Genomic DNA, 23,004 nt, shown 5'->3' with positions numbered 1-23,004 from the left:
ATAAATACATCAATTTTAAGTCACATAATTTTATAAATTGATAATTTAAAAATTTAAAACTAAATCAAAACTAAACTAAATAAAGGGTTCAAATTATCTGTTTCAGTATGATTTTGATTTTAATTCGATTTAAAAATAAATCGAACCGAATAAATCGAAAATTGAAATTTTAGTATTTATAAAAATTAAATCGATTTTGATCAAAAATTAAATTGAACCGAATCATATCAGTTTAATTCAATTCAATTTGACTGATTTAAAATTTTTAATAAATTTTTTATTTTTTACCTTTTATTTTTAATATTTTTAAATTTAATTGGGATATTTTAACTTAATCTCTCAATATTAATGAAAATAATATATTAATTCGATTTAATTTTTTTAAATTTTTTTATTAAAACTGAATTAAATTAAAATAATTAAAATTTTTAAAATTAAAAATTAAATCAAATCGGACCGAATCAAACTGAAATGAATAAAAAATTAAACTGAAATTTTAAATTAATTCAATTCATTTGAACGGAATAACTGCTCGCACCTCCGGTCGGTGGTTCCTGTCCGGTGCCCGGTCTACATTACAAGGTAAGTCCTGGTGAGCTTCTTCCGAAAATCCTGATATTACTTCCCTCTGAAACTGCCATTCCAATTCCAGTTCTTCCTCCTTTTCCAACACCAACATAATACAATCTCCATTCATCTTCCATCTCAATCATGCATGGAGATCTCACTTCCTCGTTGTCCCATCCATGGCCCACATCTGAAGCCTCAAGTATCGGCTCTTCTTGAACTCTTCCCCAATCCTTGAGCCCATCTTCTGACGCTGCTAATCCAATACTACTCTTCCCATCAGCACCAACTCCTTCATACGCCATCAAGTAGTTTCCATCTCTTCGGCTCTTTATCACACATGGATTCCTAACACCAAGCTCATCAAAAGAGCCTTTTTTTCCTCTTCCCATGATCTTCCCCAATTTCACCCATCTGATTCCATCTCTGGACCTTGCAACTCCAATGGCAAAATTCCCATTTTCTGCATCAAATGAGTAGTAATACATCCTCATATCATCACTTGCATGAACAACAACTTGTGGTGCAGCAATAAATGATGAGTCCCATTGCTTCCCAGATCCTACATCGAGCAAAGCCCCAGTATGATGATCACCTTCAATTCTAGCCCAGTGTCTGCCATCTTGGCTGCAGGCTAAACCTGGTAGAGACTTGAAAATTTTGCTGATTTTTGTATTTTCATGGTGAAATCTTTCTGGGTTTTGTACAGAAACTTCCACTTGTTCAGAACTAAATCCTGTGTAGTAAAGCCAGTAAACTGAACTATACATCGGGCTCGACATGATCACCATCTCTGAAGGCCTAATGCTTCGCGTATCAAAAGCCCACCATTTCTTGCTGCAATTCATCACTACACCTACATCTGTAGACGACATCACAGGTTGTGATCCGCGAGTCCAGTGAATCCCATTGCTTGAAACAGCTAATCCAATCTTGCCTGAATTGTTCTGATCAGCATCTGATTCCGACGACGACCCGCGTCCATGGTACCACATGTACCACCTTTCTTCATTGTCCCCGATGTATCGTTTTACAACCGGAGATCCAATTTCTGTACTATCCCAGGAATCCCTGGGACCTAAATCAAAGACCAAACCTTCGGATTCTGACGATGTATGTGGTGAATTTGACGTTGGAGTTGGTAAATATAAATCGGAATCCAGTTCAATGGCTGGATTTCTTCTTGCAGCATTGTTGCTGCTATGAATGCCTGTGGAACAACGAGTGAGAAGAAGAGAATAGCGTCTAGGATTTAATCGACCACTTTGGTTTCTTGGAAAGCTAATGCTAGTGGAAGAAAGCCATGCAGCTGGTAGAGTTACCATTGCTTTAGCCATTCTTCTAGTTGCAGAAGATGCAGAAACAGAAGTAGTTGTAGCAGTAATCCTTCTGCTCGTTGCCAATGAAATCAGAATTTCGGATAGCGAATGATATATATATATAAACTGAGGCGCCGGAGATTGATTTTTCCTGTCCTTCTTGGGCTGTGGATTTTAACATGTCAAGGGATTTGACTTGGAAATTGCTGTTTCCACTCCCCACCTGCTTTTCTTCCCAAAAAGTTTTATTATGCACAAACTTGTTTGTTCGGGTAACTTTGTTAAATAATTTAAAATTAACATGCTACAAATCATCAGTTTTATTAAGGATTGCTTTTCGACTGAATGTAGAATTTGATTTTTAAATTTTACATGAAAATCAAATAAACTTTTTCACAGTTAATTTTTAGTACTTGCCTTTATATAAGTGTAATTATTTAATTTTATATTTTAATATAAATTACACGTTGTTTAAATAATTATATTTTTATAAATTTTAAAATTTATTTGTTATATTTTATAAAGTTCTGACGTTAGAATTTATATGCTCTTCTATACATCAGAAATAGTATCACCACACAATTTAAACCTATAATGATATAAAAATTGTACTTACCGATGAAAAAAAAGTGACGAAAATGAATTACCAGCTCATTAAAAAAATTATATTAAAAATCAAATTAAATAGAAAAAATAATTTTAGGGTATATTTAGTAAGGAAAAAATTTAAGGTTTAATTATTAAAATGTGTAAATTGTCAATTTTTTTTTACGAGTATTATTTTTTATTACATTATAATTTAAAATGCTTAATGGTTGATTTTAATTATAAGTTACAAATAAATTTAAATAGTAATTTTATAATTTAAAATATATATATATTAAAATATAAATAATTAGTATTTGATGATCGTCGAGTCTCATCTACTCTGAGCGAGATCGGACCCAAAAAAACAATGCAGGCCCAAAACCCATGAAACTCCTGTAACTGATCGATTCAGCATCTCAAATCTTGACTCAAACATGCGAACCAGGCCGAGTTGATCGCGAGTCCAAGTTTAACGAGAAGTAATCCAGGGCGGTGATGTGATATGAGAAAGGATGATAGGTCTAATCATTTTGCAGCTCTATCTACATGTGTGTCTGGATAATTAAATGACCGCTTGATGTTAAAAGAGATCTGACGCGACCATATGTACGAATCTAAGTAATAAAGACAAGTGGTACTATAGTAGAAAAATCATTAGACGTTAGTAGTAAATAAAAAAAAATAAAAGAGGAGGAAATTCTTTTTTTCACATAAGTTTACACTAATACAATAAACTCTCATAATATCAGTATTTTTTTATCATTATTTTTCATTAAAATCTTTCTATCTTTCCGCCTAAGTTTACACTAATATAGTAAACTCATAATTTCAGTATTTTTTTATCATTATTTTTCATTAAAATCTTTCTGTTTTTTTTTTTTTATAATAGGCGATTGAGAGAAAAGTGGAAAATCGAATTCTAATTAATAAAAAATTTCATATATATTTTGTCATCTCATCTAATGGATGGTAGGTGCTCTTTCTATCTATCCATGGTAACTAATTACAACTACACTTTCATCTTAATTAATTGACAATTTAATTTGACACGTTATCCTTTGTAGAATTATTTAGTTTAGTTTTCTTTACAATGTAAAAATGCAGAGACTTAATTTGACACGTTATCCTTTGTAGAATTATTTAGTTTACTTTTCTTTACAATGTAGAAATACAGAGACTTCCAACAAAATAATTTCTGGATGAATTTGACTTGTGGTTTATCAATCTAACTTTCAAGTATTATAAAATTAGTAGTATGGTTAGAGACCTAATTAAAATCATTCAAATTTTGCAAAAACCTAATATATTCATTTAGCTCAGTCATCGCATCTTAAGGCTGCAGCATATATTAATAAAATGATAATTTATTATTCAATTCGAAAACTCAATATTTAATTTTTTAATTTTAAAAAATATATTAAAATATTTTTAAATTATTAAAAAAAATTATTAATCAGTTATTCATTAATTTTAGAGATTAATTCTAACTAATAATGGGAACATTAATCTTATTTCTCTAATAATTTTAATTTTTTTTCCTATTAAACTATTCACTTATCGGATAAGTCATGTTTCGTTCGAAAGTGATATTTAAAAAACCCTTTTTTAAACTTTGAATTTTTTTTTGAATTGAAAATTGAGGATCGAGGAAAGTAAAACTTGAAATCTGTCGGATTTATTTAAATGCACTTATCATCAGGTTAAATTTATGAGTGTAAAAAATTTGAATTTAAATTTGTGTTAAAATAATGTTTTGTATTATTTTATTATTTGATAAAATAGTAAATGCACGTGAAAATTTAAAAATAATTTAAAACATTTAAACTTGATTAGTCTACTCTTCTCTTATTCTCCACTAACATTAAACACGCCACCCCACCAGAAACCTTCCTTATTTATTTGGTTTAAGCAAAGATCGTAATCATGGTCCATTATTAATTACTTAGTATTATTACTCTGTCATGCAAAATAAAGATATTTATGCTAAATATTTATGGGATTTGGTTGTTGCAGAAGAAGATGGTGATCAAATATCTATAAATGGCAATAGCAAGACTCTCTCTAAAACTCTGCAAATCGTAGTCGGCACTTATGTTCCTATCTGCTCCTCTAGGGGGAGAAGGATAAGGACTTGCTGGAGGTGATAGGAGGAGTGGATGCAGTGAAACTCACACCTTTACTGAGAAAGAAGTTGGTGAAATTGTAGTGAAACTCACAGCTTCATTGAGAAAGAAGTTGGTGAAATTGCTTGACTTGACTTGTATTTTGCAAAAAACTAAGGTACACACAAAGCTTCTAAGCGTGAATGGTGTAGAGAAGAAAAAGGAAGAAAAGAAAGAGACTAAACCAATGACTTCTGTAGCTGATAATTGCTCATATGCCATGTGTCCATATCCCTCCTTACTCTGATCATCTCATTTGCTTCATATCACTCTTCAAATTGTGAATTCATTTCTCTCTAATTTGAAAACTAGAGATTTCAAAGAAGTGAAATAGGGAGAAGAAAATAACGATAAGAGTAAATGCGGAGGATTTGCCCTTTTTTTTAATATTAATTTATATGACTTAATTAAATTTAAAAAAAATTAAAATTATTTTTTAATTTTATTCTAGTGATTAAATATAAAAAAAATAATAATTTCAATTATATAAAATTCGACTCGATACAGTTTGTTTATCTATAAAAATCTAAAACGAATATTTAGTTACGGATTATAAAGATATTAAGATATTGGGAATATTTTAGTTAATAATCTAACAAAGATGGAGTCCATTCGGTGGAAAATTAGTTACTTGAATTGAAATATTAAACTTTATATTAATTTAAAATCTCAACCCTAACAAATAATCAAACAAACCATACATAATGATTTGCTGTGGTCCGTCTCTTCCTTAGGAAAGTTAAGCTCTTTTAGCTGTAATTCAATTGCTGTAAATTTAGGTATATTTCATCAACCTTACCTGAAAAAAAAGAAAGAAAAAAACTACGTGCCTGAATCAAACAAAACTCTGCCTATATATAACTAATATATACTGAAATTATAATATATGAGATCAAATTAAAAAAAATCTAACTCGAATTATTTATAATTCAATTTGATTTATTATTATTTTCATTTCGATTTAGTTTAACGTTTATTTTTAAAATTTTTAATTATTTTAATTTAATTTAATTTTAATAAGAAAAAAATTAATAAAATTAAAATAAATTAATAAAATTGAAACAATAGTAATAATAATATATTATTTTTGATAATATAAAAATTAAATTAAAATTAAAATATTTTAATTAAATTTTAAAATATTAAAAATAAAAAATTTATTAAAAATTATACTAATTAAATTAAATTGAATTAGATCGGTTCTGTAACAGCCCGGAAACCGAACTGCCACCGGCACTAGGATCCAGATCGACTTAAGGTCGCCGGGACCCGTAGTAAGCCTGCTATCCTGTCTGTAGACCTGTGAACTCCCATACATGATCATACATTTTCTGTAAAACCATAAAACTTTTCTTTAGTCCAAGGCTTAACCTGTGCATGCACTCTCTCTGTGCTCTACTAATCCCTACTAGAGCTCCTCATGGCTCTAGGCGGATCAAGCTCATAATGTTAAGCCTGGTTTTACTCATAAACATACAACAATAAAGAAACATACATAAACTGATCATGTGACTCCAAGGGATTACAAGTCTTATAAATCAAGCACCATTCTATACACTGTACATATACATTATCTCTGTCCAAATACATGTCCACACTAGCTATTACAAAACTCTGTACTCTTCCTGTACCCTGCTGAGTTCTCTCTGATCTCTGAACCTGCACAACTGAAGTTAGGGGAGAGGGATGAGCTACAATAGCCCAGTGAGTAGAATAGGCAAATACAGGTGATAAAACATGCTCTCATGGAATGCAACACATAATCACATAACCTCGGCCGGACGGATCAAAACTCCCTCTATCTCATCTGGGGTACCTAAGTACCATTTGCCTGGTCCCCGTAGGGCTGTTCCAGGTCTTTATGCCTGGTCCTCGTAAGGCTGTTCCAGGTCTTTCCTCTGAGGGCTAATGAATCCTCACGAAGTCCGTGCCGTCTCACATAAGCAATGTACAAGGAGCAGTGCCAAGTACAAGGATAAATGCAATGCATCATCTTTGTGTACACTAATGCACTCACCCTAAAGCATATTCATGATGCATGAAGCATGATAAAATATCAGTTCTCATATTAAAACATTAAGTTAATTTCCACTCACCTGGTTATCTCTGAACTGACTCTGCAGGTTCTGACACTAGACTCACTGCTGACTTCCCTGATTCCTCTGGTCCGTTCCTACACAGGTGGACTCAAATGAGGGACTAAACTCACTCAAGAACATCTCTACGAAACTCCCCAAAACCCCTCTAAACAAACCTCAAACCATCACATAAAACATGCAAAAGGAAGCTGGACAGGGCACTTTCGGCGGCAGGTTCGGCGGCCGAAACCCCACTCCAGAGACGAAACTCATGCATGTTCGGCGGCACCTTCGGCGGCCGAAGGTCTCGTCCAGAGACGAAACTCACACACTTTCGGCGGCCGAACTCCCTCTTTCGGCGGCCGAAAGTCCCTTTCTAAACCGAAAGCCTAGCTTTCGGGGGCAACCTTTGGCAGCCGAACTGCCTCCACAAAGGGTTCGGCGGCCGAACCTTCCTTCGGCGGCCGAACCTGGTTTTGCCCGAAGGGCAGAACCCTGCTCTGTTTCATGCAAACTTTGCCCAAAATCCTACCAACATGCATAGCAACTACTCCCAACTAGCATATACACATATATATGCACAAAGGGGTCTAAAACTATCCTAAAACCCCAAACAAACATAGCACATAACACTTAATCATGCTAGAACACCACAAATCACCAAAACCTCACCTAAACCTAAACATGCATACTACCCATACAAACTTCATAAAACCTTTCAAAATCATCAAAGAAGCTCAGGATCTTCACTTACCTCTTACACAACTTGAGGATGAAGGATCCTAACGTGGAGATATGAAGAAAAGCTCTTCCAAAGCTCCAAGCTTCAAAACTTGGTTCTTTTGCTCAAAACCGTCATAAATCATCAAAACTCTTAAAACTCTTGAAAGATTTGATGAAAATCATGGAAAACATGAAAGTCAACATAGGAGAGGCTGAAACTCACCTCTGGCTGCAAGTGGAGGAGAAATAACCTCCTTCCACCGACCCTTGGCCCTTTTATAGGTGGCTGGCCAGACCACCTTCGGCAGCCGAACGTGAAGCCGCAACCATGCAATGTTCGGCGGCCGAAAGTGCCCTTCGGCGGCCGAACCTTTGCATTTCTCCCTTGTTGCTTTTCTGTCAAAATTCAAGTCTTTTAACCCTTCAAAACATGAAAACCAGTGAAAATACCTTAAAAAACATATGTATTACCCTTCTCGAGGGTTCCGACACCCGAGATTCCACCGGACTACAGGAATTCCGATGCCGGACTCGAGCCGGGTATTACATTCTCCCCCCCTTAAGAACATTCGTCCCCGAATGTCCCTAACACAACATAAACACATAGAAAAAGGGAAAACTAACCTCAAAACAGATATGGGTATTGCTGGAGCATGGACTCCCGAGTCTCCCAAGTGCACTCTTCTAGGTTGTGGTGGTTCCACAAAACTTTCACCATTGGTATCTCCTTGTTTCTCAGCTTTCTGATCTGGGTGTCAAGGATCCGCACTGGCTGCTCTACATAGGTGAGATCACTTAAGATTTCCACCTCAGGTTCACTAAGAACCTTCTCTGGATCTGACACAAACTTTCTCAACATAGAAACATGGAATACCGGGTGAATTCGTTCCATAGAAGCCGGTAAATCTAGCTTATACGATACAGGCCCGATCTTCTGCAAGATCTCAAAGGGACCAATGTACCGTGGGGCTAGTTTACCCTTCTTTCCAAACCGAACCACTCCCTTCATTGGAGACACCTTAAGCAATACCATATCCCCCTCCTGGAACTCTATCTGCTTCCTACGGATGTCTGCATAGCTTTTCTGTCTGCTTACAGCTGTTCTGATCCTCTCTCTGATGATAGGCACTAACTTGCTGGTTATCTCAACTAACTCTGGCCCTACAAGAGTTTTCTCTCCTACCTCTTCCCAGCAAACAGGTGTTCGGCACTTCCTCCCATACAAAGCTTCATAAGGGGCCATCCCTATGCTAGCATGATGGCTGTTGTTGTAGGCAAACTCCACCAAAGGTAGATGCTGCCTCCAAGAACCGCCAAAGTCTAACACACACATTCTCAACATATCTTCAATGGTCTGGATGGTCCTCTCAGACTGACCGTCTGTCTGTGGATGGAAAGCAGTGCTGAAATCCAACCTTGTGCCCATTTCATTTTGCAGACTCCGCCAAAACTTGGAGGTGAACTGAGGTCCTCGATCTGATACTATCGACACTGGAACTCCATGCAACCTTACTATCTCGTCTACATACACCTGCGCCAACTTGTCCACAGAGTAGTTACTCCTGACTGGAATGAAGTGAGCAGATTTAGTGAGTCTATCCACAATCACCCATATGGAGTCTAGTCTGTTCGACGTCGCCGGTAACCCCACTACAAAATCCATAGCTATGTTCTCCCATTTCCATTCTGGGATCGGCAGTGGGTTAAGCATTCCAGCCGGCTTCTGGTGCTCTAGCTTCACCCTTTGACATGTCTCGCAGGCTGACACGAACTGTGCCACTTCTCTCTTCATTGCTGGCCACCAATACACCTTTCTCAGATCTTGATACATCTTGGTGGCTCCCGGGTGAATGCTATACCGCGCATTATGAGCTTCCCTCATAATGTCTGCCTTCAAACTGCTATCATCTGGTACACATAACCTCTTACCGTGCCGAAGAATCCCCTCACTATCAAATCTGAACTCTGTACTGTTGCCCGACTGAACAGTCCTGGCAATCTTCACTAACTCGGGGTCTTCGTGCTGTTTCAGAGCCACTTGCTCTAGAACCACTGGTGTCACTCTCATCTGTGCGATCAAAGCACCCGTACCAGATAACTGCAATTGTAACCCTTCTTCTACGAGCTTGTAGAAATCCTTCACCACCGGTCTTCTCTCTACTGCAATGTGGGATAAACTGCCAAGTGACTTTCGACTTAAGGCATCAGCTACAACATTAGCCTTACCCGGATGATACTGGATCTTACAATCATAATCACTGAGCAATTCTACCCACCGTCTCTGCCTCAAGTTTAACTCTCTCTGACTTAAGATGTGCTGCAGGCTCTTATGATCCGTATAGATCTCACACTTTACCCCATAGAGGTAATGCCTCCACATCTTAAGTGCAAAGATAACAGCTGCCATCTCCAGATCGTGTGTCGGGTAATTCAGCTCGTGCTTCTTCAGCTGTCTAGAAGCATAAGCTATCACTCTATCATTCTGCATCAACACACAACCTAATCCCACTCGGGATGCATCACAGAACACTGTGAAATCTTCATCACTGATCGGCAGCGCTAACACCGGTGCTGAAGTTAACCGTCTCTTCAACTCTGCAAAACTCTCCTCACATTCCTCTGACCACACAAACTTCTGATTCTTTCTGGTCAGTCTGGTCATAGGAGCAGCTATCTTCGAGAAGTCCTGAACAAACCTCCGATAGTAGCCTGCCAAACCCAGAAAACTCTTGATCTCTGTCACCGTAGTGGGTGTAGGCCAGTTGGCTACTGCCTCTACCTTTTTGGGATCTACTGCTATACCGTCCTCTGATACAACATGTCCCAAAAAGGAAATGCTCCTTAACCAGAACTCACACTTGGAGAACTTGGCATACAAGCCATGCTCTCTCAAGGTTTGCAGCACTATCCGAAGATGCTGGGCATGGTCCTCTGCATTCCTGGAGTACACCAAGATATCATCAATAAAGACGATCACAAAACGATCCAAGTACTCCCTGAAAACCCTGTTCATGAGATCCATGAATGCTGCAGGGGCGTTAGTCAACCCGAACGGCATCACAAGGAACTCATAATGCCCATATCTGGTTCGGAAAGCAGTCTTGGATACATCTCCTTCCCTGATCTTCAACTGGTGGTATCCGGATCTCAGATCTATTTTAGAAAAACAACCTGCTCCTGCCAGCTGGTCGAATAGATCATCGATCCTGGGTAACGGATACTTGTTTTTGATCGTGACTTTGTTCAACTGTCTATAGTCGACACAAAGTCTAAGAGGTCCATCCTTCTTTCTGACAAATAATACTGGAGCACCCCAGGGTGAGGTACTCGGGCGGATGAAACCCTTAGCTACCAAATCCTGTAACTGCTCTTTCAACTCTCGCAACTCTGCTGGTGCCATCCGGTAGGGAGGAATAGAGATCGGTCTGGCATTGGGCATCAACTCAATCTCGAACTCTATTTCCCTATCCGGTGGTAGTCCTGGAAGCTCTTCAGGAAACAAATCTGGGAAGTCGCTAACAACTGGTACTGAGGATGGTTCCCTAATCTGACTGTCTAGCTCTCTCACATAAGCTAGGAACCCCTGACACCCCTTCCTTAACATTCTACGAGCCTGGAGGGCTGATATCAAACCCCTAGGTGTCCCTCTCCTGTCTCCTCTGAAGACACACTCTGATCCATCCTGGTCTCTGACACTGACTACCTTGTCTCTACAGTTCAGGGTAGCATCATACGTAGATAACCAATCCATCCCTAGAATGACATCAAAATCTGTCAACTCTAGAACCACCAGGTCAGCTGGAAGGTATCTACTCTCTATGCACACTGGACTGAACCGACAGACTGACTCTGCCAAAGATGGATCACATTTGGGTCCACTGACCCATAGAGGACACTCTAACTCAGACACTATCAGACCCAACCTCTCTGCAGCTCTAGAAGAAATGAAAGAGTGAGAAGCACCGGGGTCCATTAAAGCATACACCTCTGAACACCCAATGATGAGATTACCTGACACCACTGTGTTCGACGTGTCTGCCTCCTGCTGAGTCAGGGTGAAAATCCGTGCTGGGGCTGACGGATCTGCACCTCGGGAACCCATCCCTGATGAAGAGGCTGCCCCTCTTCCTCTTCCTCTGCCACTGCTTGGTGGTACGGCTGAAGCTACGGGCTGAACTACACTGCCCGTACTCATCTGCTGGGATGGTGCAACCAAAGTCGCCTGAGGACATTCCCGTGCATAATGTCCCTCCTGCCCACATCTATAGCAGGCTGTGGATCCCAACTGACAAGCTCCTCTATGCTGTTTACCACACCTCTTGCACACTGGAAAATCTGCGCCAGAACTGGAGCCACTACTCATTCCTAGACCCGACTTAAGCCTGTTCCAGAACTTGCCTCTCTTTCCTCTGAATTTCTCCCATCTTCTCTTACTTGCACTTACTGTACCCTGTGAGGAGGAACCTGGTTTACCACCAGAAGACTGTGCCTTGACTACACCTTGACTTATGGCACTGGCCTCCATCTTTCTAGCAGCATCCACAATAGAGTGGAAACTTTCCTTCTCCGCATGAAGAATCAAAGAGAAATACCTGGGATGAAGCCTTGTGGCATATCTCTTTGCCTTCTTCTGATCTGTATCATATGCTTGACCGACATATGGCAACAATTCCAGGAACTTATCTGTATATTCATCAACGCTCATCACCTCCGTCTGTCTCAACTGCTCAAACTCCACAACCTTTAGTTCCCTAGAACTGTCAGGAAAAGCCCATCCAGCAAATTCATTGGCGAACTCTTCCCATGTCATACTCTCAAGTCTCGGGTCCACATAGTTCTTGAACCATTCTCTAGCTTTCTTGCACTTTAACGTGAACCCTGCCATCTCAATGGCTCTACCATCATCTGCTCCCAACTCACTTGTTATCATTCTGACTGCACTGAGATACTCAAAGGGATCATCTCCTGTATTGAATTTCGGGGCATCCAACTTTAAGTACTCGGTCATCTTCACCTTACTTCCCCCTGAAGAACTGGGTTGCTGTGCTTCCACAACAGGGGCTACTGGTTCAGGAGGTGGTGGTGGAGGAACTGATTCCCTCACTTCAGGCTGTACTGGACTTGGATGAACAGGTGGGGGTGGATACATGTGATAGGGTGGATAAAAGGAAGGATAGGGCATATATGGCATGTAGGGTGGATATGGGGCAAAACTGGAGTAATCCGACGTGCCTCCCATCGGATACTCTGGGCCCTGTGGAAAGGGTGGATAGCCAAATCCCGAGGCCTGCATGCCTCCCTGGGACTCCCCCATACCTTCTTCTGACCTTCCTACACCCATGCTTGCATCTCTACTCTGATCCTCTTCCCTCACACCTCTTTCTTCTACTGACCTTCCCCCTCTACTTACTCCTCTCCTGCTCTCGTCAGAAGACCTTCTAGGGTCTCGTGACGTTCCTTCCCTGCTTGACCTGTGAGATCTTGCCCTTGGCAAGGCAGGTGGACGAGCAGCTGTACCCTCACTTACGGGTGGGACTCCTGTCAATCTCGCGGATCGACGAGTTCCTCGCATCTTCACTCTCTGGAACACAACATCACATAACACATCAGCAACACATCAAAAACATGCACATGCATAACTCAGGGCATAGCACATCAGCATAACATCCTATCCTCGTGGACATGTTTTTCCTATGGTGCTTGACCTGCTAAACCTCTCTATGAGCCCAACTCTCTCTCTATAGGTCCGACCATGTGAACCTAGGGCTCTGATACCAATCTGTAACAGCCCGGAAACCGAACTGCCACCGGCACTAGGATCCAGATCGACTTAAGGTCGCCGGGACCCGTAGTAAGCCTGCTATCCTGTCTGTAGACCTGTGAACTCCCATACATGATCATACATTTTCTGTAAAACCATAAAACTTTTCTTTAGTCCAAGGCTTAACCTGTGCATGCACTCTCTCTGTGCTCTACTAATCCCTACTAGAGCTCCTCATGGCTCTAGGCGGATCAAGCTCATAATGTTAAGCCTGGTTTTACTCATAAACATACAACAATAAAGAAACATACATAAACTGATCATGTGACTCCAAGGGATTACAAGTCTTATAAATCAAGCACCATTCTATACACTGTACATATACATTATCTCTGTCCAAATACATGTCCACACTAGCTATTACAAAACTCTGTACTCTTCCTGTACCCTGCTGAGTTCTCTCTGATCTCTGAACCTGCACAACTGAAGTTAGGGGAGAGGGATGAGCTACAATAGCCCAGTGAGTAGAATAGGCAAATACAGGTGATAAAACATGCTCTCATGGAATGCAACACATAATCACATAACCTCGGCCGGACGGATCAAAACTCCCTCTATCTCATCTGGGGTACCTAAGTACCATTTGCCTGGTCCCCGTAGGGCTGTTCCAGGTCTTTATGCCTGGTCCTCGTAAGGCTGTTCCAGGTCTTTCCTCTGAGGGCTAATGAATCCTCACGAAGTCCGTGCCGTCTCACATAAGCAATGTACAAGGAGCAGTGCCAAGTACAAGGATAAATGCAATGCATCATCTTTGTGTACACTAATGCACTCACCCTAAAGCATATTCATGATGCATGAAGCATGATAAAATATCAGTTCTCATATTAAAACATTAAGTTAATTTCCACTCACCTGGTTATCTCTGAACTGACTCTGCAGGTTCTGACACTAGACTCACTGCTGACTTCCCTGATTCCTCTGGTCCGTTCCTACACAGGTGGACTCAAATGAGGGACTAAACTCACTCAAGAACATCTCTACGAAACTCCCCAAAACCCCTCTAAACAAACCTCAAACCATCACATAAAACATGCAAAAGGAAGCTGGACAGGGCACTTTCGGCGGCAGGTTCGGCGGCCGAAACCCCACTCCAGAGACGAAACTCATGCATGTTCGGCGGCACCTTCGGCGGCCGAAGGTCTCGTCCAGAGACGAAACTCACACACTTTCGGCGGCCGAACTCCCTCTTTCGGCGGCCGAAAGTCCCTTTCTAAACCGAAAGCCTAGCTTTCGGGGGCAACCTTTGGCAGCCGAACTGCCTCCACAAAGGGTTCGGCGGCCGAACCTTCCTTCGGCGGCCGAACCTGGTTTTGCCCGAAGGGCAGAACCCTGCTCTGTTTCATGCAAACTTTGCCCAAAATCCTACCAACATGCATAGCAACTACTCCCAACTAGCATATACACATATATATGCACAAAGGGGTCTAAAACTATCCTAAAACCCCAAACAAACATAGCACATAACACTTAATCATGCTAGAACACCACAAATCACCAAAACCTCACCTAAACCTAAACATGCATACTACCCATACAAACTTCATAAAACCTTTCAAAATCATCAAAGAAGCTCAGGATCTTCACTTACCTCTTACACAACTTGAGGATGAAGGATCCTAACGTGGAGATATGAAGAAAAGCTCTTCCAAAGCTCCAAGCTTCAAAACTTGGTTCTTTTGCTCAAAACCGTCATAAATCATCAAAACTCTTAAAACTCTTGAAAGATTTGATGAAAATCATGGAAAACATGAAAGTCAACATAGGAGAGGCTGAAACTCACCTCTGGCTGCAAGTGGAGGAGAAATAACCTCCTTCCACCGACCCTTGGCCCTTTTATAGGTGGCTGGCCAGACCACCTTCGGCAGCCGAACGTGAAGCCGCAACCATGCAATGTTCGGCGGCCGAAAGTGCCCTTCGGCGGCCGAACCTTTGCATTTCTCCCTTGTTGCTTTTCTGTCAAAATTCAAGTCTTTTAACCCTTCAAAACATGAAAACCAGTGAAAATACCTTAAAAAACATATGTATTACCCTTCTCGAGGGTTCCGACACCCGAGATTCCACCGGACTACAGGAATTCCGATGCCGGACTCGAGCCGGGTATTACAGGTTCGATTGTGATCAATTTTTATTTAAAATTAATTCAATTAGATTTTTAAAATTTTAATTTATTCAATCGAATCAGATTTTTTAGCGCTACAAGTTAGTAGAAGTGAGTATTTGATCAGTTGAGTTTAAAATCGAATCAAATTAAATAAACTGAAAAAATTAAATTTTGGATATTTATAAAATTCGAACCGAATTGATTTTAATAAAAAATTGAATTGAACTGAACTAGTATGATTTAGTTTAATTTGATTCGGTTTAAATTTTTAATTATTTTTTACTTTTTACACTTTTAATATTTTAAAATTTAATTGAAATATTTTAACTTTTATTTCTCTATATTATTAAAAATAATATATTATTATTACGAATCGATTTAATTTGATTTTTTTAATTTTTTTTATCAAAATTAAACCAAACTAAAATAATCAAAATTTTTTATATTAAAAATAAAATCGAATCGAAATTAATAAAAAATTAATCTGAATTTTTAAATTAATTTAATTCGTTTAATTTTTCTAATTTAATCGAATATTGATCACCCTATAAGTTAGGTATATTGATTATGTTTAATATTTAAATTACAACTAATGATAATAATTAATTTTAATTTATAAGTATTAAAATTAATTAGTATTTTTAGTTTTATCAAATAATTATTTTTAAGATATATATATATATATATATATATATATATATATATATATATATATATATATATATATATATATATATATATTCAGTATATATACAATAAGCTGTAAACTTGTTGTAATTATCAAATCAGCAATTCAAATTATAAATGATTATTCTAATAAGTTAGTATTTAAAAAAATATGTCTATACTAACAAAACCACCAAAAGTACCAAACCAACCCTAATTCCTTTTCAATTTTACTTCGATAGAGATAACAGCTGCCGTCCATCTCTGATTCCCTTCCCACTTTTCAGTCGACGTCTCTCTCCCCCACTGCTGAGTGCCGAGACTGCCGGCAGCCAAGTCGGAGACACCCATCCCTCTTCCCAGTTGGCGTCTGCGACATCGCCTTTTCACTCCTCAGTCGACGACAACTCTTCCCTCTCCCCAGTCGGCGACATCTCTCTTCCTCTCCCCGGTCGGCGACAACTTCTTTCTTTCGTTGAATCGGTTATTTTAGTAATCAAGATTTGACTGGAACTCTCCTCAGGTTTGTAATCAGATATTGATAATCAAGATTTTTTAAGTGCATGTTGTTAAAGATTTTTTAGTTGCTATTAAAGATCTTTAGAATTTATGGACTATTAATCTGATTATTTAGTTATTATTAAAAAAAATTTAGTTGCTGTTAAAGATTTTTAAAGTAATCATCAAGATTTTTTGTTTTCTTGTATGAAATATTGTCATTGTAAAGTTGCCATTTATCATAGAATTTCTATTAGCTTCTGTGATAAATTTTGGTGGTGACCAGACTTCATCCCCATCTGGTTCTGTTTCTATCACCTCATATTCATCTGAATCATCAAATTTTGTATCTGATGCCTTATTCATAGATGGAGGCATCCCTTCCATGGATGGACCAATGATTTCATCTGTTTTACCAATAACCAAGATTAGGCATATTGTTTAATAGCACAACCTTACAAGAATAGAAGAAAATAGTGCCATGCTCCATCAAGGTAGGAAATGCTGCTATAGATTAGGCTGCATTGAAAATTTTTTATGTCCTTCCACGTGCTTTAGTTCATATTTATTAGTTCTTTGATAAAGCTTCTATCCTTCTCTTTTAATGCTGGTTGAATTTTAATTTTAGCATGGTTTAGAATTAACTAGGTGAACTGGTGTGATTATTTTAGTTTGTGTTTATGTATTGACTTAAATAAATTTATTTGTTGATCAAGTTACTGTATGTTATTTGTTCTTGTGGTTATATATTGTTTGCTAATACATGTTATTGTTCTTCATATTTAGTGTAAAATGTCAACGTTTAATAGTTCCGAAGCTGTAGTGAGTTGTAAAGTTACTGTTTCTCAACCTTCTTCAACCACTCAACCCGCTAGTAGTTCCACCCATTCGGTTGGGTTTGAGTATTATGCGGGTATTGTTAAATGGATTTGGAATGGGTATGGGTAGTAAAATTAAAATACTAAATGGATTTGGGATGGGTTTGGGAATTTTACATATAATCGGGTTTGGATTTGGGTGCCCTACCCGTTTACATCCCTATTTATTAGAGGCTGGTACTGGAAGTCAGTCCATAGTCTATTACATAGGCAAATGCTCTCTCTTTAAGGCACAGATAAGTGGAGTGAGTAATTAATTTTAATGTTGGTTTCTACAGTAGACAGGAGTTGAGTTTTGCAATGCATACAAGTTAAGCTTAATAATTCAAACTTTGCAGTTTAAAGGAACCTTTGCAAGCAACTACCATTGGTAATAAATTTTATGTTTTCTTGAATTACCTTTTGGATGAACATTTTTGTTTTTAGTTTTATTTATTTTTTTCCACGACTTTTTTATTTAATGCATTCATTTATGTTCTTAATTTCCTGCTTAAAGTCGATTGCGTGAAAAGTCCATTTTTCAATTTGAATGTAGATGTTGACATGAGGAAGGAGATATTTATAATGTATTGTGCAAGCCAGGATGGCATTTGTTTTTATGCAGGTTGAGTGTGTTGAAAATAGGAAATGTCCAGTTTATAGGGAGATTCTACCAAATTTTCGGCAGATTTGGAAGTAAATAAGTTTTTTTTTTATATAAATATAATAATAAATTACTAATTAAATTAATATGGGCTGTGATGAAATGTTAATTGAGTTAATAATGAGACTTTGTTTTATTGGCTAGGTGTCCATGTTAATTAATTAATAAATGGAGTTAATAATTTATGCCCTAGTTAAATGACGAATTTGTGATGAATGCACTAGTTATGCTTTATTTTGCTATTTTAGTTGTTTACATGCTTTAGTGGACTAAATGAAAAGGACTAAATATGACTGTGTTGTGTATTTTCTCTTCATTTTAATGGCAAAAGAGAAAAAAAAATGTTGATTTTAGATGGAACGACTAATTACTTAATGAAATCAAACATGAGGTACTGAACAGGTTTAAATAGCATGGATGAGCTTGTGAATTATGCCCAACTAAAGAGACTTTTTTTTGTAGAATATCAATAATTAATATGAATTTAAATTTCAGCAATAAAAGGTTTAACTATGGTTTCTTTAGTACAGATTTTTTTAATTAATATTCATTTCTACATATATACATATACACACACATCCATTTAATTTGATAGACAACTTAACCAATTTAGTTTTTTCAACCTCTTGACTGTCAAAACATGTTGTTGTTTTTGCCCAGATTCACTATAAAGAGGCGAGCAAAGTCAGCAAAGAAGACAGCAGATAGAGGGGAAAAAACTAAGAGCGGTAGCTATGTCTTTCATGAGAGGAGATTTGCTGACAAGAACCAGAAAGCTCGTCAAGGGCTTGGCCAAAGCTGAGCCTGCTTGGCTCAAAGCCATGGAACAGTTAACTCTCTATTTCTTTCCTCCTTTGATAAATTTCTAATTTTTTGAGTTTTTGATTTCTCGATGTATCTATCCAGTTTCATCAGTGGATTATATAGCTTCTGAAAATATCTCCCTTTCCCCGCTTAATCTGTGCACTTGATTTCATCATTCAGGGCCCCACCTGCAACATTTCCTCGCACTGACGGGAAAGTAAAGAAAATCAGTCTCCCAGAGGATCCTCATGTAAATACTTTCTTCAAGTTGCATCCAAATTCAATATATGACGATGCCATTAAGTAATATATTCTTCTCTTGCCCAGTTTATTTTCCTTGTTATGGATTTTATTTCAGTTTTAGAAGGGGAAATTAGGGCTACAATTTGTTGTTTGCCTAAAATGGTTATGCATATATATATGTGGGTGAAATCTTTATTTGTACTTGATGCTGAATTCTGCAAAATCAACTTAAATATTAGGCCAAATGCATAAATTTTTGACATCTTTTACTTGAAAAATATTAGGCACCCTCACTTTTAGTTCTATTCAGTTTGACAACTAAACTTTTAAAAGTATAAGTATTAAACCTCTAAACTTGTAGTGTAACTATTGCACGCTTGAACTTTTCAAAAGTGTAATGAAAAGTCAAAACGCGTTCACCAATCATAGGTGTCAAATAGTTATACTTTTATAAAATTCATGTGTCAAATAGGACACAAGTAAAGATGAGGATGCAAATGACTTTTTTATGCAAAGGTTAGGGGCAAAAGAGCCTTAATTTTTCAGTTTCAAGGGTTTTCTCTCTCGTATAGGCACATGCATAAGTTGTATCAGTGTCAAATGGATAGTTTCTTGGAATTTTAGAATTTAGGATTTGTTTGGGTTTGAGAATAATGAAATAATTACCACTAGGATAAGTGAGGCCTTTCAATATGCTGAATGAGTAACAGGTTTTAAGTTTCAGCTGAATATCATGATCACATCTCAGAATGGGGAACCGTTAAACTGATTCTCTGTCCAACTGAAATAAGGTATTAGAACATTGATCCTGTTATGGAACACTTGAAAACTAAATAATATTCATCTAGATGCCTTATGCTTGTGTTTTTGGAGGGTAACTGGATAACTGATGTTTGCTTGGGGAAGGATGATAGTTACTGTGATGTTTTTGAAACATTGGAACAAGATAATTTATCATGTTTCTTCCTTTTGATAATTTTTGTTATATTAATCCTGGAATTGCTCGGTTTTCTATCCCAGGTAATCTTTAGATTGATTGACTGTAGCATTTTTGTCTTAGATATTTTCTAGTTTTACAAGTCACTTGAGATTTGGAATCTGATTGTGATCTTCATAACAAAAAGGGAACAGGACTTAATAAAATCTCTGTTACACCTATGAAATTAGAACATTTAAAATAAAGAAGATTCAACCTCATTTATTCTTTATGCTTGTATAGGATTTCTGGTTTTGAAGCCCCTCCAGCCCGTGTATTTGGTTTGCGGATGCTCGAGTTGATGGAGCAGGGAGTTGGACGGGAGGAAGCTCTGGATGTAGCCAATGTATATTTTCTGGAGTCTTAAGTTTTAACTTTTTCCATTAACATGTTCAATTCTCTCTGTCTCTCTTTCACACTCAATTTTATTTTGAAATGGTTCTTTTGGTGCCTAGATGGAATATCTGGCAGAGAAAAAGGCAAAAAAGAAGGCATATACTCGATTGAAACAAATTGCCCGTGCTCAGGGAAAAAGACCACCTCCTAATCCATATCCTAGTGCAGTTAAGGAGGTGCAAGATGAAGAGAGGAAGTATGTTCGTGATCGTTTCTTCAATCCCAATGTTCGTCAAATTCTGAACAGGATGAAAGAAGAGAAGGCAATAGCATTTGAGGCACGTGATGGGGAGAGAGGTGGCTGGTAATGCTAGAATAACTCGTCTTTTGCTTCAATAGCTTCGGTTGCAATAATTAGCGGAGCTGCAGGAGAGATCATTTATGGCATTGAATGTTTCTTTGTTATCATCAAAATTCTTTGATGCTTGCACATTTTACTTCTCTGTTTTGCATTTTATTTGTTTTGGGAGAAAGGGGGACTGGGAGAGTCCCAGAATTTGTTATTGTTGGTTCTTTGCAAGCTAGCTGTTGATCTTCTGTTGAGAAGCTATTTGAGCTCTTTCATTTGCTTGTTCAGTTTTAGTACATTCATCAAAGTGCCCCCAAGCTCAATAAGCAATAGCCTCTTCAATCCAATACTCCTTATTCTCAATTCTGTACCTCTTAATGGTCAATTAAGCTTACAACATCTTAACCAGCACTTAAGTGGAACTGATTACAGTTCCGTAGATGCTTTCTGTCACGTACTCTGTAATTTTATATGTTAATCCGTGCGGCACTTAGTCCAACTGAACTAAGTTCAGCCTTTCAATATACGTTAATCCGTGCAGCACTTAATCCAACTGAACTAAGTTCAGATTGGAACCGTGCAGCACTTAATCCAACTGAACTAAGTTCAGCCTTCCAATCTGCCTTAGCCTTGTGAGAATTGAAAATAAATTGGTTAAACAAGCTAAGAGCACTTAGAGTGAAAATTAGTTGAAGTGGCTGAATGTAATAAGGAGAATTTTGGTAAAGTGAAGGCCAAAATACTCCAATAGGAAAATTTAGCAGTGATAATAAAGAGAAAATTGGCTAAGGAAAATTTAAAAGTGCATAGTGAAAGCTTGTAATTGGTAGGCTACAATGCCAAAGTGGAATTAGGGAAAGGAATTGAAAATTTGAGAAGTGGAAATTCAATAAAATAAGATTACAAGTGTATAAAGGGTGGTTAGACTCTCTCTACAATTGCTCTCACAAATTTTCACAAATGCTCTTTTCTTTGTGTCCCAAAATCGCTATGTATAAGGGGTATTTATAGTTGAGGTATTTATAGTTGTGCATGGGTTCAACGTGGCTGAAAATTAGTGGCTTGTTGAGCAAGTCTTCCAATGACAACTTGCCACATGGAAACTTCTTGAAAAAGCCTTGCTGCTGCCGCTTCTCCCATTTAGTGTGCAGCTCCCTCTAGCAGCTTTCGGAATCTTCCCATGCTGAACATCCGAAAAATGGACTAAAATCAGGCCAATTGTAATCTGGCTAGCTTCTGTTGAAAATTGTCCAGCCTGTTTGCACTTATTGATCGGCATGAGTTTCGCGGCCCAATGCTCCACTTGGCTTGTTGCTGGCCCATGCGCTCCACCGGCCTGCTGCTGTGCACGCACCAACGTCTGATCTGGCCCGCAAGATCCTCACAACTCACTCAGCATCTGTCCCAGCGACATCTCCAGCCCGACACACGCTAATCTAACCCAGCGCATCTCCAACTCAATTCAGCGCCTGGCCCACTCGTGATTCAACTATCCAGCCCGCCAGCACCTAAAATTAGCTCAACCAAGTTGCTAACTTAGCCCATACATCCAATGGCTCCCTAGCACGCCTATGGGCACCTAAATGGCCCAATTTGCTACCAAATGAGCTCCAGGTCGCCGAAATTAGACCAATTGAAGTATCAGTGCTCAAATTAATTTTAAATGCCCCAAAATCACTTGGCCCATACTTATGCCACCTACTTGGCACCAAAATTAGTACCAACTCAAGTAAAAAAAATTTGGATATTTCGGAGAAAATTGTGGAGGTATGACATTCTTCCCCACTCAATCTCGCGACGCCCTCGTCACGTCTTGCACATCACCTCACACCTTGGACCTCCATGGTCTCCATCTCCTTGGTGCTCTCAGCAGTTGGTCTCTTCCCTTGTTGTTTGCCTTCCTCGACAAGTTCTTGTCTCGATTTTTCCTTGGATGCCACTTTCTTCTTGCATGGCCACCTCCATGCGGCTTTGTGTCGATCTCAATTAGTGTGTGTACCTACACGCCCCTTGTTGTCTCCATGCCTTCCTTTCTTAGCATGCTCCACCTTCTCCTTTGGTGGTGATCTCTTCGGCAACTCGGTTAGTACTTGAACCTCCCTCTGCTTGCTTCCTCCAAGCATACCTTGAATGGCATTGGTGGAAACTTTCTTCATCGCCGAAATTGTGCTTTCATGGTTAGACTTGACTCTTCGCAAAGGAATGGTGCAAGTCTTCCCTTCCTCCATGATGCACATAGTATTGGCAAATAG

The 23,004-nt window shown here is 38.4% G+C and overlaps 2 protein-coding genes across 2 annotated transcripts; one reads left to right on the top strand and one right to left on the bottom strand.

Moving 5' to 3' along the window:
- Window positions 1-575: 575 nt before the first annotated feature.
- On the bottom strand, window positions 576-16,910 carry LOC110627221. Its single transcript, XM_021773500.1, has 2 exons — window positions 16,812-16,910; window positions 576-2,051 (listed from the first exon to the last, which is right to left on the bottom strand). Exons 1-2 carry the CDS (start codon window positions 16,908-16,910, stop codon window positions 576-578), a joined length of 1,575 nt encoding a protein of 524 aa, XP_021629192.1.
- On the top strand, window positions 16,242-21,039 carry LOC110599863. Its single transcript, XM_021736454.2, has 5 exons — window positions 16,242-16,548; window positions 18,705-18,873; window positions 19,029-19,151; window positions 20,311-20,413; window positions 20,523-21,039. Exons 2-5 carry the CDS (start codon window positions 18,779-18,781, stop codon window positions 20,769-20,771), a joined length of 570 nt encoding a protein of 189 aa, XP_021592146.1. The 5' UTR covers window positions 16,242-16,548; window positions 18,705-18,778; the 3' UTR covers window positions 20,772-21,039.
- The last annotated feature ends 1,965 nt before the right edge of the window (window positions 21,040-23,004 follow it).

Source organism: Manihot esculenta, chromosome 1 (genome assembly GCF_001659605.2).
Source record: "Manihot esculenta cultivar AM560-2 chromosome 1, M.esculenta_v8, whole genome shotgun sequence".
In the NCBI taxonomy this organism is placed as follows: domain Eukaryota; kingdom Viridiplantae; phylum Streptophyta; class Magnoliopsida; order Malpighiales; family Euphorbiaceae; genus Manihot; species Manihot esculenta.
This window is presented reverse-complemented; position numbering and strand designations above follow the sequence as displayed.

Coding starts and splice junctions, on each gene's coding strand:
- LOC110599863 (XM_021736454.2), top strand. CDS start 18,779: ATGTCTTTCATGAGAGGAGATTTGCTGACAAGAACCAGAAAGCTCGTC. Junction 18,874..19,028: donor TGGCTCAAAGCCATGGAACA/GTTAACTCTCTA, acceptor TTCATCATTCAG/GGCCCCACCTGCAACATTTC. Junction 19,152..20,310: donor ATATATGACGATGCCATTAA/GTAATATATTCT, acceptor ATGCTTGTATAG/GATTTCTGGTTTTGAAGCCC.
- LOC110627221 (XM_021773500.1), bottom strand. CDS start 16,910: ATGGAAGGGATGCCTCCATCTATGAATAAGGCATCAGATACAAAATTT. Junction 2,052..16,811: donor CAGAACCAGATGGGGATGAA/GTCTGGTCACCA, acceptor TAAAATCCACAG/CCCAAGAAGGACAGGAAAAA.